The sequence below is a fragment of the Megalops cyprinoides genome, chromosome 15 (assembly GCF_013368585.1).
Source record: "Megalops cyprinoides isolate fMegCyp1 chromosome 15, fMegCyp1.pri, whole genome shotgun sequence".
Classification (NCBI taxonomy): domain Eukaryota; kingdom Metazoa; phylum Chordata; class Actinopteri; order Elopiformes; family Megalopidae; genus Megalops; species Megalops cyprinoides.
This window is the reverse complement of record NC_050597.1, coordinates 34,371,870-34,385,962: the sequence shown is the minus strand read 5'-3', so window position 1 is coordinate 34,385,962 and position 14,093 is coordinate 34,371,870. Positions and strand designations below refer to the sequence as shown.

Here is a 14,093-nt window from a genome sequence, read left to right as displayed (position 1 = left end):
GATGGTGTTAATGTAATTTATTTTAATGGCCTTGAAAACATGTGCATTCTGCCTTGGGAAAAAGTCCCATAAGTAATTCAGCCTTTAGTATACTGGTAACACATTTACAATACTGTTGTGTGTAAGAGTATGTAATATACTAAGTAGCATAGCAAAGTAATAACAAAGTATATTGGTTATTAACTACAAACTGCTTTTTTTAGTAATTGGAATAAGCCAAAATTACTATTACTGTTACTGCAATAAGAATATATTCATGGTATATTGCTTGTATATTTGCAAGACACTCACAATTTTTAATCTACTTATAGCACAAACAAGGCACACTTTAATTTCACTAATCAAGCATGTATTTTAGTACATACACAGCCATATACCTAAAGTGTACATAGTATACTTGAAGTTGTTCCACTTTAGCACATAAAAGTACACTAAATACACTTCAAATTGTGCTTTTCTACTATTTAATTACAACTAAAATATACTTAGTACAAAATTAGTTGTTCCAAAATAGCAAACTTCAAGTTAACTAATCATTAACACACTTGAAATATACTGATCATTAGTCTCGCTGCAAGTATACTTAAGTATGCTAAGATTTAATATACTTAGCACATTTTTTGCACCAGGGTACATAGGCACGAGCACACTTTTTAGACATGTGTAATATACAACGGTCGTTTTCCAGGAGAAAGACTTTTAATTATTATTTTACCAAGTAAAACACCACATACATACTGCCTCTACTGAACACATACTACCCACTGTCCCATGAAGCATTGGAACTTCGTCTTTACTCCCTCAAATCAACTCTATTCATTGGATAGATGCATCCCGCAAGCATTAAACAAGAGCTGTGCTCTACAGGGTAGATAAGGTTCCATTTTATTCTTATCCAGTTGCAGTGCATAATGTGATTGCAACGCGGATTCTCTTTCTGTAGTATTGTATTCTCCGGAATTTGAGTAACAATATTGTAGTTTATCACTAATGCGATTTCGAACATTGCGTTCTTTGTTTTGTCCTGCCGGCCAGCCCATCTGCCTGCGGAATACAATTTGGATGCTGTTCCAGTTGGTATTTTCCTGGAATATTATCGCCTCGTATGTTTCCGTTATACATCCTCTCATTCTTCCAAGAGCGCCGCATGGAACGAATCGCTTGGATGAACGCCGGGGTACAGCGCAGTCACAGCCAGTTCCACGGCAAAGACAGAAGCAAAAACAGACAAGAAAATTGAATAAAGGGCTGGTCTGGCCTCCGGGCAAGGAGTGTTTACGACAGAAAAACTGTTTCATGTGCAGGAGTATTCTACGCACTGATTGCTATAGGAGCGGGTCAAAAGGATGGGATATGCCAAAAAAATCTTCCTAAAATGCGCGTTTCTGCTGTGGATTACTTCTGCACTGCTTCTGGTTGATAGTAAGAGAGCAAGAGCCCGATGCCCCATGTTTTGTACGTGCACCAAAGATAATGCCTTATGTGAAAACATAACATCGATTCCACGCAGCTTTCCTTCTGATGTCATTTCATTGTAAGTGCTGATGGACACGCATGACATACTTTGCACATTTCAAAATATAAGGAAACATGAACGCTATTTATTTACAAAACACATAGATGTGTATTTGTGGTATGTCTAGTCATTTAGATTCACAATTCAAAACGTACTAATATGTTTAAAAATTTATATGAATTGCTCTGTGCGTCCATGTCTTGACATCATTCTGTATTGAACAGCTCAGTTTAACGGGTGCTGCATTGTTCTTGTAAATGTGTTTGATTATACTATATCCCCAGTCGTACAGGAACGGTACTTTCCTCTTTTCCAGATCTTTTGTGAAGTCTGGATTCACAGAAATTCCTGCAAGAAGCTTCATGCACACGCCAGCCCTGCACCTCCTGTAAGATTTGATTCATTTATATTTTTCCGTTTTTACTTCATCATGCTTCGTGACATGTTCTATTTTAAGAGAACGCCATGTTTTAAATGGACAAAGGTTTGAGCTCTCAAATCCACAATTTGCCCAAATGAATACTGCATTGATTTACATTTGTGACCCGTGTTGGAACATTATTTCTAAATTAATACTTCATCAAATTATTCACTGCAGTAAATGAGAAGGCTGCGGCGAGATGTGTATATCTAATGTATTTCTGTGTAAAATATGTAAGCATGTATTTTGTTGTTTTACAGATTGCGAAGAGCACTGACATAAATAGTACAGGATCCAAACTGCCTTTCCCTATCCCCTGATGTTTCGCATCCAGCACCAATATTCAGCAATTGTTAGCAAAACTGTTTCTTTGTTAGGTTATCTTAAACGTACCTTCGCTGTTGTATTGTCCTGTCATAGGGCGTAAAGCGTCGGAGCATTTCTTAAAATACCGAATGCTTCACGTACAGCAATCGCAGACTCGGGTATTAAGGTCCAGTACTAGTTCCCTGAACAAATCAAAGGCAAGCCATTTATCTTGGAACTACACTGCCATAAGTGAAAGGGGTATTCGGTCTTCGCGCCCAACACCCAACAAATTTATCCCATTAGACCCTGTCTAATGTTTCAGTGACTGCTTAGGACCTCACGAAGACAATGATGAAAACAAACTAGCTATGCAAGAAAATGCATTCACTTTCTTTTACTTTGCAAGCATCAATGAAAATATTGGAAAACCCTACAGAAGAGAAATGTTACATAAGTTTCAGGTGTTTAGTATTTAGGAATTGTCTGTCTATTCATCTTTTCATATCAAGAAAGACATACTCTACCCTGCAAATGTATCATCTCATTTTTGGCTTTGTGTAGAGATTTTTTTAATTCTTGAATTTCACACAGAGACCCATGGTACAGAATTCTCTTGTTAAACCACCCATTGCAGTAAACACATCTTTGTTTTCCACTGATAGAATTTTATAAAGTTTTCAGTGCAAACATTGATTCATGCTATACCTGTAAAATATATCACAAGTTTCTTTTCTCAGTGTGCTGCTGGCATGAGGGCTTTTCTGTGAAACATGACATTCACGGTTCATTCTCAATTACTCTCAGTGGTGAAAGAGTTCCACACCTGCTCTTTTTCCTATTAGAACATATTATATATTATTAGCCATAGGACATGTGTTGGGTTTAGAAACTTCTGTTTTTTGGTTATATACTTAGAAGTGTCCTTAGTATACTCTTAGGTGTTTACATTGCTGAAATCCCTCTCTTTAGATTGTTCGCAGCCAACTCATTTGATTCTATAAATGAAGATGCTTTCCTTGGTCTGCCACATCTGGAGTATCTGTAAGTCGTTCTTCTCTCTGTAGACTTAATAAACGGGATAAGTGTGCAATTGTCAGTTCTAATCTTGTATGTATTGTCTCTTACAGGTTTATTGAAAATAATAAAATTAAGTCAATATCACCAAATGCATTTCGAGGTCTAAAATCTCTTATACACCTGTAAGTATACCTTTAATTACATTTCTCTTTCAGTGCAGTGTTCATTAATGCAATGAATGATACATCTACATTGGGAGATGTATCATTTTAAGAGGCATCAATTTAAGAGGTAGATGACAGCCTATTCTGGTAAGTGGACATAACTAGAATGAAGATGACAGCTGATTGTGAATGGACTGACAGAAGTTGCTTGGCTCTGGTGTTGAGGTATTTCAGAAAGTGCTTGCCTGAAAGTAGACAATGACATACTGATATGCAATCGTTACTTCATTCTTTGAAAAAGGGAACAGTTTCAGATGTGTCAATATTTCTTATGAACTTTATGAAATGTTACATTTGTATGACACTAGTTTCTGAAAATTGCATGTATTTGAATGTGGTCCTGATACATACTGAACTGAATTGTTATGGAGAAGACACTGACTGCTTTTAGTACTTGCTAAGGCAATTTTGTGCCACTTCATAGACATAGAGAAAAGTAGTGGTTAAATTAAGGCAGATGAAGCTGTGATTATAGTATTTTTAATGGGGAAAATTCCCTTCAAATAAAGCTCTTCTGAAAATAATTCAGCCATTTTCAGCATGATCATAAAATATAACAGTCGTATTGTCACTAAGATCAATATTGATGGTTAAACTGTACTTTATAATGTACCTTCAAGAAGTATACGCAAAAGGTTTTATTGGTGGTTGTGTTACTGCAAATACTGCAGCTGCAAAGCCATGTAAGAAAATGCATTTGAAGAATCCCAACACCATCCACCTATGTATGTTGGTATCAAGGCCTTTCCCACCTTTGGTAACATTCCGAGAGGTAAATAGTTATCTGTGCTGAATTCCTGGAATCGTCATCATTACAGCGGTTTATTAATGCATATTTACGCACCTCAGTTCTTGGGCTATTGAAGGGTACACACGCAGTTAACAGCAGAGAGTAATTAGATCCTTCTCTCTTAATATAACATAGAATGTTGTGGCTAAAGGGGCTAAACTAAATTTAACTTTGCTCTGTGACCTTAAACTCTTTTGAATCTCCAAGGCACAGTTATTCTGGTTGACAAACTGCCAATTACTCATTGGCTTAATGCCCCCTTATGTTTTAAAAGTAATGTGGTCACTGAAATCAGTGTTTACATTGATTTACATTACATTAAATTTTGAGACACATCAAATTTGAGCTGTGGAGTTTAAGCAAATTGTTTTGTTTTTGTGTTGCGGTGATCCAACATTCCTGATATATTAGGAAATCAGACCTGGAGACAGACCAGCTCAGTCCAGCTGCATTTCAATTGCAAAGAAAGGGTTCCTTCCTCATTCATACAGCCTTTAAACATTTCAGCTGCTCCTCGTTGATTTCATTTTTCCAAATAGAGCCAGTTAATTTCAATTGGATTGAATTTGTTATTTAACAAATTGTTATTTAAAGAAAAGGCTAACAAATTGCAATGCTGTTAGAGGGTACGGCAAATTTTCATTGTGGAAGGATAAATCTAGTCTCTGTTCCCCTATTGGAACAAAAGCATTTCACCCAGAGCTGAGTAAAGTCTAACATAACATATTAATGCCAAACCACTCTTGACTTTGGAATCAGCAGCCCTTAAGGGAAACCTTATACATGGCAAACTTTCTTTCCCTCTCTCTGTTGCCAGGAGCCTGGCTAACAATAACCTACAGACTCTACCCAAAGATGCTTTCAAGGGCCTGGGAGCATTAACAAAAGTGTAGGTATTTTTCTTTTTTGCACCTGACAATCTTCATGATTTTGGATTTTTTGTTTTTAATTGTTTATAGTTTCATTTTGTTATGAAAATGCAGAGATATATCTCCATCAGTCAATCAAACTGATGAAAAGGGTGTTTTTTTCTACTATTCCTTTGTTTCTATGGGCTACAGAGGTGTTTTCCTGCTTATTTGGGTATTCCAAAGTCTTATTTGATCAGAGGTTTTAAAAGAGTATAACTTACATGTCTGTAGTGCTCTGCAGTCAACAAACATTCTTAAATATAAGCAACTGTGAATGTGATAAGTTTCTATATATACCAGTCAAACAGTAACAGTACACAAATGGAATTATGGAATTAAACAAATCAAAACTATCATATATTTTAGATTATTCAAAGCAGCCAATTATATTTTTAAAAAATAAAAGTTTTTGGTAGGAAATTATAGGCATCAACTTCACTATTTATATTTGTCTAAGAAATTTCAAACATAAAGTTACTTGAAACATAAGTTCAAGTAAAACGTAAGTTTTTAGATCAAATGTCATCGAATGCACATTTCAAAATGTCCAAACTTTTGACCAGTACTGGTGTGTATATAATATAATATTGCAACTGTAATAATAAACTTTTGCTTAAATTTGAGGACAAAGCACAGTGTTGGGAATGTATTTCTTAAAATTAACCATATAAATATCTCTTTATGTGCTTTCTCTGTACAGACATACAGTATATTACTTTGTTAATGTGGCATAATATATGAGTAAATCTGTCACAGGTAAAAATGCATAGTCCTCTATAATAGACAGCCAAACAGAAGGGGAATGCATGTACACACAGCTAGCTACTGAACCTCTATTACAAAGGAAGCAGCACTGCAGTGAGGCTGTCTTTCACGAAGAACTATCTTACTTATATTATCTTTACCATTTCCAAGCTGTACTTCCACTCAGAGATCAATGTTACATTATCTTTGCATTTCTGAACTTTGCCTTTGAGGATTGTGAGAATAATGCCTTTATTGCTTAGTGGTTAAGATGTCCATTTATGCATGTATTTTATTAAACAGGGATCTTCGCGGTAACATCTTCACCTGTGATTGCAAACTGAAGTGGCTGGTGGACTGGATGTACCACACTAATGCAACAGTGGACCAGATCTACTGCAGTGCCCCCCCTATTTACCAAGGGAAATCCATCAACCAACTCGTTCCACAGTCCTTTGACTGCATAACAACAGGTGACCCAAGCAATAATTCAAAATACTTCATCTGGAAGTATTTTTCTCTCAGAATTAGAAATGCATGGGAGAGCTTAACAGGATTTATTGTGGAAGGAGAAACCCCTGTGGCAGCCTTAGATACAATGTAGACCACAGGCAGAATGACAAACCTATTTGGGCTGAACTGGGCTGAACAAACCGTGTTCTGGGAACTCATGTTCCCATATTCTTGTTTCCTCTACCCCTATTTGTTTTTAAGAACTAACCCAATATTTTACATTGTATTTTACAGAATTTGCCTCCTATCAGACCCTAAAATTTCAGTCGATTTCAGTGGAAACCTTTTCATTTGGCAATGATCAGTACATAGTGTTTGCCCAGCCCTTCATTGGAAAGTGCAGCTTCCTGGAGTGGGACCATGTTGATATGGTTTTCCGTGACTATGATGACATTGACAGTGAGTATACTTTCATTAAAGCATCCATAAACCCAGTGTTAGCACTGCTTTAGTGCAGAGAGTGTTGTGATGTTTACGCACACTAGGGCCGTCTATGACCATAAGTTCCTTCTGTTCATATGGTCATATAGTGTAATTGTGCAATATAGCTCAGGCTGCCAGCTGTATACTAGCTCTGGGTGTCAGATGCTCTTTAATAAGTGGTGTGTCTGATTACTTTCAAAACCTTTTGGAGGATTATATTCATCTTATTTTTGTAAAAGTAACAATATGAGAAATGATGAATGATATTTTCCATCAGGAACATAGCAAGATTAATTATTAATTAAAGATTAATTATTAGATTAATTAAAGATTATTTATTTAATTAAAATTAAAGTTACTTTTGCCGGGAGTTAATTACTTAGCCAGAAGTGCAAAGCTAGGTGTACTCTTATAATACTATCATTTCAGCAAGGTGTCTACCATTTTAAATTATATGTCAGGAAAAAATGTAGCAAGCCTGCACATTAATGGCCAGCACATTGCTGTTTTCTGAAGCCAACAGAACCCACTCTCTTTTGTTGTGAACAGGAGAGTTTTGCTATCAAAAGTGATGACCTTTCAAAACTGGTGCAGTGTTGGAAACAAACAAGCCTGTGTGTGTTTTCTGGGACTTCTTCTTCTGTGTACTGTTAGTATGTGAGAGAAACGCCTTTGGCCAGGTTCCACTTTGAGACACACGAGGGCCACTTTCACAGGCTTTTTGCATTGAGCTCTACTTCCCATTGCTCCAGCTAGCCAGACCCTATCCTCTCTTATAGTTAATTTAGTTTGAGAAAAGTTTTGAAATGCTCATTATTTTTCCTGAAGCAGGATTTATCAGTAATAAATTTGTGTGTTTCCTATGTTTTCCAGGTACATCTACAGTTATTTGCAAACCTCTGGTCATTGATAACCAGCTGTTCATAATAGTTGCCCAGCTCTTTGGTGGCTCTCACATTTACAAGAGAGATATCTCAGCCAACAAATTTATCAAAATCCAGGACATCGATATTCTGAAAATAAGGAAACCCAATGACGTGGACACCTTCCGCATCGATGGAGAGCATTTCTTCATCATAGCTGACAGCTCCAAGGCAGGCTCCACGACAGTATACAAGTGGAATGGCAATGGCTTCTATTCTCACCAGTCTCTCCATCCCTGGTACCGGGACACGGACGTAGAGTACCTGGAGATTGCCAACAAGCCCCACCTGGTTCTCTCCAGCAGCTCCCAGCGACCTGTCATTTACCAATGGAACAAGGGCAGGAAGCAGTTCAACAGACGCACGGACATCCCAGAGATGGAGGACGTATACGCAGTCAAGCACTTCAGAGTGAAGAGCGATCTGTACATCTGCCTGACACGCTTCATTGGGGACTCCAAGGTGATGAGGTGGGATGGCTCCATGTTCACCGAGATCCAGACCATGCCCTCCCGTGGTTCCATGGTCTTCCAGCCTTTCTGCATCGGCAGCTGGCAGTATGCCATCCTGGGAAGTGACTACTCCTTCACTCAAGTCTACCGTTGGGATGAGAAGAAGGGCCAGTTTGTTCATTTCCAGGAGCTGAATGTCCAGGCCCCCAGGGCTTTTTCACCCATCTCCATTGACAACCGGCAGTTTTTGCCTGCTTCTAGTTTCAAAGGGAAAACTCAGATTTATGAACACCTCATAGTTGATTTGAGTAACTAGTTGGTTCTGAAAAGGCACTTACTGAGGCCACAGCAGTGTGGCTGCCCTGGGGAATACTTGTTGAATTATATGCATGACAAAGCCCACTAATACATAAATATGAATGCCTTGCTAGAAATGTACATCTTAAGTCACCATCTAGTGCTTTTGAATTTTTATTTCAAACAAAAGCCATTCATATTCCCTGCAGCTATACATATATTTGTAATTGCATCTTTCACTGAGGGAAAATAAATGAGAAGTTTTTAATATATTTATTAACTTGTTTGGAAGAAGAAATAAATCTGCCAAATAAAATGTTGACATTTTCTGTCTTTCCAGTTTTACACAAATTATTTATAAGTGAAGCTTTTGTAAATATGAGGGACCATACCAGTAAGATAATTATTTGATAAGGGGATTGTTACCATTTTGAATTCATACAACATAAAATTGAAAATCTGACATGTTGCAAACTTAGATGTTGCTGCATAGAAAATAATACTTAGCAACTTGGATTTTTATTGTTGGTTGTTTGTATGAACTGTATAGTATGAATAAAAATTATGAACCCACTATGTGTTTTAAGAACAGAATTAAAGGCCTTATTTTACTTGCTTTTATTGTTGTACAATAATAATTTAGTTCTGTTCCTTTTTGGTACAGTACTTGAATGCTTGTTCATTAAGTGTCAAAAGAATAGTGCACTCCAATTCAGGCCAAATTTGACTTTTTCTTTCAGAACATACACTCGTACCTTTTTCAACCCACAGCGGGCATATACACTCATACCTCTTTTAACCTGCAGGGGCACATGTAGTGATTTACAAACTGCAGGTCTCCCCGTGAAAACATAATTTCGGTTTGCTTTCAAATGTAGGTTTCTGTGGTAACAGATGAAGCATCTATGCTACTGTATCTTGCTCATTGTGTTTCGACCCTCCTGATTTTGCATGAGGTATTTTTCAGCCCTTTACCCTATTCAGCTTAATGAGGCTAATTTTTGAATGTACATATCATTTACACAGCACTGAAATGTATACCCTGATTATTGATGCTTAACTGTTAGCGCCGGTGGTCGGGACACAAACGTGGACCGCAGGATGTTCCGGTTGCAGGCGATTATTTGAAAGGGACAGGCAGTTCGTAAATCCAGGGACAGGCAGGGTTCGAAGCACAGAGAAGCAATCCGGGGGCAAATCCAAAAATCGGGAGTCAGGGAGAACAGGGTCAGGAATCAGGCAGGTGAGAGGCAGCGATCAGATCCAAAACGGCAGGCAGGAATCATGGTCAGGAAACAGGCAGGATCGGCAATGTAGCAACAACTCTTGAGAAATAAAGTGCGGGGACGAGACAGGTGAAACACACTGAAACAAACTAGCAACAAGACAGAGACACGCAGGGAAGATATAGGGCTGGGGTAACGAGGAGATGGGAAGCAGGTGAGCAGGCAGGCAGGTGCAGGCAATGAGGGAATCAGGTGGGCGGGGACCTGGCGGGGAGCAGGGCGGGGCAGGAACACAAGGAAAAAAAAAGCACAAGGACAGGGAAAACAAAAACACCGCGGCTTAAGGGGGCGGAGCCCTGACAGTACCCCACCAGGCATCACAGCGGGTTCGCCAGGGTGCCGGCGGTGGAAGTCCCGGATCAGGGCCGGATCCAGGATGTCCCTGGCAGGAACCCAGCTCCTCTCCTTGGGACCGTAACCCTCCCAGTCCACCAGGTATTGTAGACCGCGCCCCCGACGCCGAACTCTCAGCAGGCGGCGCACGGTGTGAGCTTCCGCTCCCTCGATCAGGCGGGGCGGCGGAGGAGCCCGGGGAGCTGGGCAGAGACGGCTGCGGACGACGGGCTTGATCTTGGAGACGTGAAAGGTGGGGTGAACACGGCAAAGAGAGAGCGGGAGCTTCAGCCGGACCGCCGTGGGGCTGATCACTTTCGCGATGGGAAAGGGGCCGATGAAGCGGGGAGCCAGCTTGTGGGAGTCCACCTTGAGGGGAAGGTCCCGGGTGGAGAGCCACACTCGCTGACCCTGGCGATAGCGGGGTGCCTTGGAGCGGTGGCGGTCAGCAAACCGCTTAGCCCAAGCCGAGGAGCGGAGCAGTAGCCCACACAGCACTGGAAGGGCGATAGCCCCGTGGAAGCAGAGGGAAGGGAGTTGACAGCGTATTCGACCCAGGGGAGGTGCTGGCTCCACGCCGACGGCTCCCGAGATGTCAGGCATCGTAGCACCGTCTCCAGCTGCTGGTTGGCCCGCTTGGTCTGACCGTTGGACTGGGGGTGAAAACCAGAGGACAGACTGACGGTGGCCCCCAGTAACCTGCAAAACGCCCTCCAAAAGTTAGACGTGAATTGGGGCCCTCGGTCGGACACCACATCGGAGGGTAGACCGTGCAGCCGGAACACCTGGTTTACGAGCAGCTGAGTGGTCTCCCTGGCGGAGGGCAGTTTGGGTAAGGGGATGAAGTGCACGGCTTTGGAAAACCGGTCCACGATGGTGAGGATGACGGTGTTACCGTCGGATGGGGGCAGGCCAGTAACGAAGTCCAGGGCGATGTGGGACCAGGGCCGTCTGGGAACAGGCAGGGGTTGCAGCAGACCGGCGGGAGGTCAGGTGGAGGTCTTGCTCTGGGCGCAGACCGAGCAGGCTGCGGTGAAGCTCCGGATATCCTCCGTCATGGTGGGCCACCAAAACCGATGAACGCCGCTGTGCGCCGGGCTCCAGGGTGGCCAGCGAGCCTGGATGAATGCCCCCACTGCAGGACCTGAGAACGGACAGACTGGGGAACAAAGAGGCGGTTAGGGGGACAAGAGCTGGGACCCGGTTTGTTCTGGAGGGCGGTGCGGACGGCGGTCTCGACGTCCCATAGCGCCGCGGCGACAACGCATCGTGCTGGCAGGACGGTGGGCTCCTGGGAGTCTTCGGCCGGGGCGTGCTGTCGTGAGAGGGCGTCGGGTTTACCGTTCTTAGAGCCCGGACGGTAGGACAGGGTGAAATCGAAGCGGGAAAAAAACAGGGACCAGCGGGCTTGTCGGGGATTTAAGCGCTTAGCCGATCTGACGTACTCGAGGTTCTTGTGGTCTGTCCACACCAAGAACGGAGCACTCGCCCCCTCCAGCCAGTGCCTCCACTCCTCGAGCGCCAGTTTGATGGCCAGTAGCTCCCGGTCGCCGATGTTGTAGTTACGCTCGGTGGGAGTAAGGCGATGGGAGAAGTAGGCGCAGGGGTGGAGCTTGTTGTCGGCGGACGAGCGCTGGGACAGGACAGCCCCCACTCCCACGTCCGAAGCGTCCACCTCCACCACATACTGACGAGCGGGGTCGGGCTGGGTCAGGACAGGCGCCGAGGTGAACTGAGCCTTCAGGTCGCGGAACGCCTCTTCGGCAGCCGGAGACCAGGTGAACGCTCTGTTGATTGATGTCAGGGCAGTGAGGGGAGCCGCTACCGTGCTGGCTCATTCATAGTTACGAATGAAGTGACGGTAGAAATTGGCGAATCCCAGGAATCGCTGCAGCTCCCTGCAGGAGGTGGGGCGAGGCCACTCCTTGACTGCGCGGACCTTCTGCCGGTCCATACGGATACTACCTGCCGTGATGACGAAGCCCAGGAAGGACATGGTGCTCTGATGGAAGGCACACTTCTCCGCTTTCACGTACAGGTGGTTCTCGAGCAGACGCTGTAGGACACGGCGGACATGCTGTACGTGCTCAGGCAGGGAGTGAGAAAAGATCAGGATGTCGTCCAAGTAAATGAACACGAACTGATTGAGCATATCTCGGAGGACGTCGTTCACCAGGGACTGGAAAACGGCTGGGGAATTCGTCAGACCGAATGGCATGACCAGATATTCGTAATGGCCTGACGGGGTGTTGAACGCAGTCTTCCACTCGTCCCCCTCTTGGATTCTGACCAGGTGGTAGGCATTGCGGAGATCGAGTCTCGTGAAGATGGTGGCGCCCTGTAGTGACTCAAAGGCAGACGACAGAAGAGGTAGGGGGTAGCGATTCTTTATGGTGATGGCGTTGAGGCCCCAGTAATCTATGCAGGGACGGAGGGAGCCGTCCTTCTTCCCCACGAAGAAGAATCCGGCTCCTGCAGGCGAGGAGGAGGGGCGAATGAGGCCGGCCGCGAGAGATTCCCGGATGTATTTGTTCATGGCCTCGGTTTCCGGTGGCGATAAGGAAAACAGGCGCCCCCGAGGGGGCGACGAGCCGGGCAGCAGATCAATGGCGCAATCATAAGGGCGGTGAGGAGGCAACGAGGTGGCGCGGGACTTGCTGAACACCAGCTTCAGGTCCATGTATTCAGGCGGCAGTGCCGACAGGTCCGGGAAGTCTTCGGGAGTGGAAGCAACCGGCGATACAGGGGTCACGGCATCCCGAAGGCAATAGGAGTGGCAAAAAGGGCTCCAGCCCAGGATTCGGTTACCCTCCCAATCAACGTGGGGGTTGTGCCGAGCTAACCAGGGGTGACCCAAGACCACGGCGGCTTGCGGGGAACTGATGACGTTGAGGACGATCTCCTCGCGGTGGTTGCCCGAGATGAGGAAGTCCACCAGGGGAGTGGCATGGGTCACGCGGACCAGAGGGGCCCCGGTGATCGCGTGGGCTTCCAACGGCGAGTGCAGTGGGATGCAGGGCAGGCATAGCCGGGCTGCCAGGTCAGCGTCGATAAAACTGCCATCTGCCCCGGAGTCAATCAGGACGGAGACAGCGTGGTTCTGACCTCTGACAAACAGGGTGGCAGAAAACAGAGGACGGGTTTGAGGAGAATGGCGTAAAGGGGTGACACTCACTTGTAATCCCCTCGCTACGGGTGAGCGTTGGCCCTTAGCCGGGCAGGTCACCACGAAATGGCCAGGCTGCCCGCAGTACAGGCAGGACTGGGTGCTGAATCCCCGCTGATGCTCCGCGGGGGACAGACGGGAGCGGTTGACCTGCATCGGCTCTGGAGCACCCGGGAGTGTCGGTGCAGGGCTCCTGGCCGCCGTCACGAGGGGCTGATGACGGACAGGACTGGGCAGGCTGCTGGATGCTCTCTCCAGGCGTCGCTGCGACAGGCGCTGATCTACATGGATGGCCAGGTCCACCAAAGTATCGAAGCTGGCAGGCAGCTCCCGAGTGGCCAGCACGTCTTTGATGGGCTCCGCAAGACCGTGGAGGAAGGTGTCGTACTGTGCCTCCACGTTCCACCCGCTGGTGGCGGCCAGGGTGCGAAAATCAATGGCGTAATCTGACACTGACCGCCCCCCCTGGCGGATCAGCAGCATCTCCCTCGCTGCCTCGCGGCCCTGCCGGGAGCGGTCGAACACCCTCCTCATCTCCTCAGCAAAGGCTGCGTAGGACTGACAGAAGGGAGCGCCGGCGTCCCAGACGGCGGTACCCCACTCCCTAGCGCGGCCTGTCAGCAGGGTGATGATGTAGGCGATCCTCGCCCGGTCTGTGGGGAACGTGGAGGGTTGCAGTTCGAACACCAGGGAACACAGAGAGAAACGAGCGGCAGGTACCAGGATCCCCGCATATGACTCGGGGGGTGGCAGCCGGGGCTCCCGACA

General features: G+C 45.0%; 1 protein-coding gene across 1 annotated transcript; it reads left to right on the top strand.

Moving 5' to 3' along the window:
• The first annotated feature begins 732 nt into the window (after positions 1-732).
• LOC118790419 (leucine-rich glioma-inactivated protein 1-like) lies at positions 733-9,108 on the top strand. The gene is made up of 8 exons (XM_036547325.1): positions 733-1,534; positions 1,833-1,904; positions 3,216-3,287; positions 3,374-3,445; positions 5,095-5,166; positions 6,236-6,405; positions 6,680-6,844; positions 7,742-9,108. Exons 1-8 carry the CDS (start codon positions 1,347-1,349, stop codon positions 8,557-8,559), a joined length of 1,629 nt encoding a protein of 542 aa, XP_036403218.1. The 5' UTR covers positions 733-1,346; the 3' UTR covers positions 8,560-9,108.
• The last annotated feature ends 4,985 nt before the right edge of the window (positions 9,109-14,093 follow it).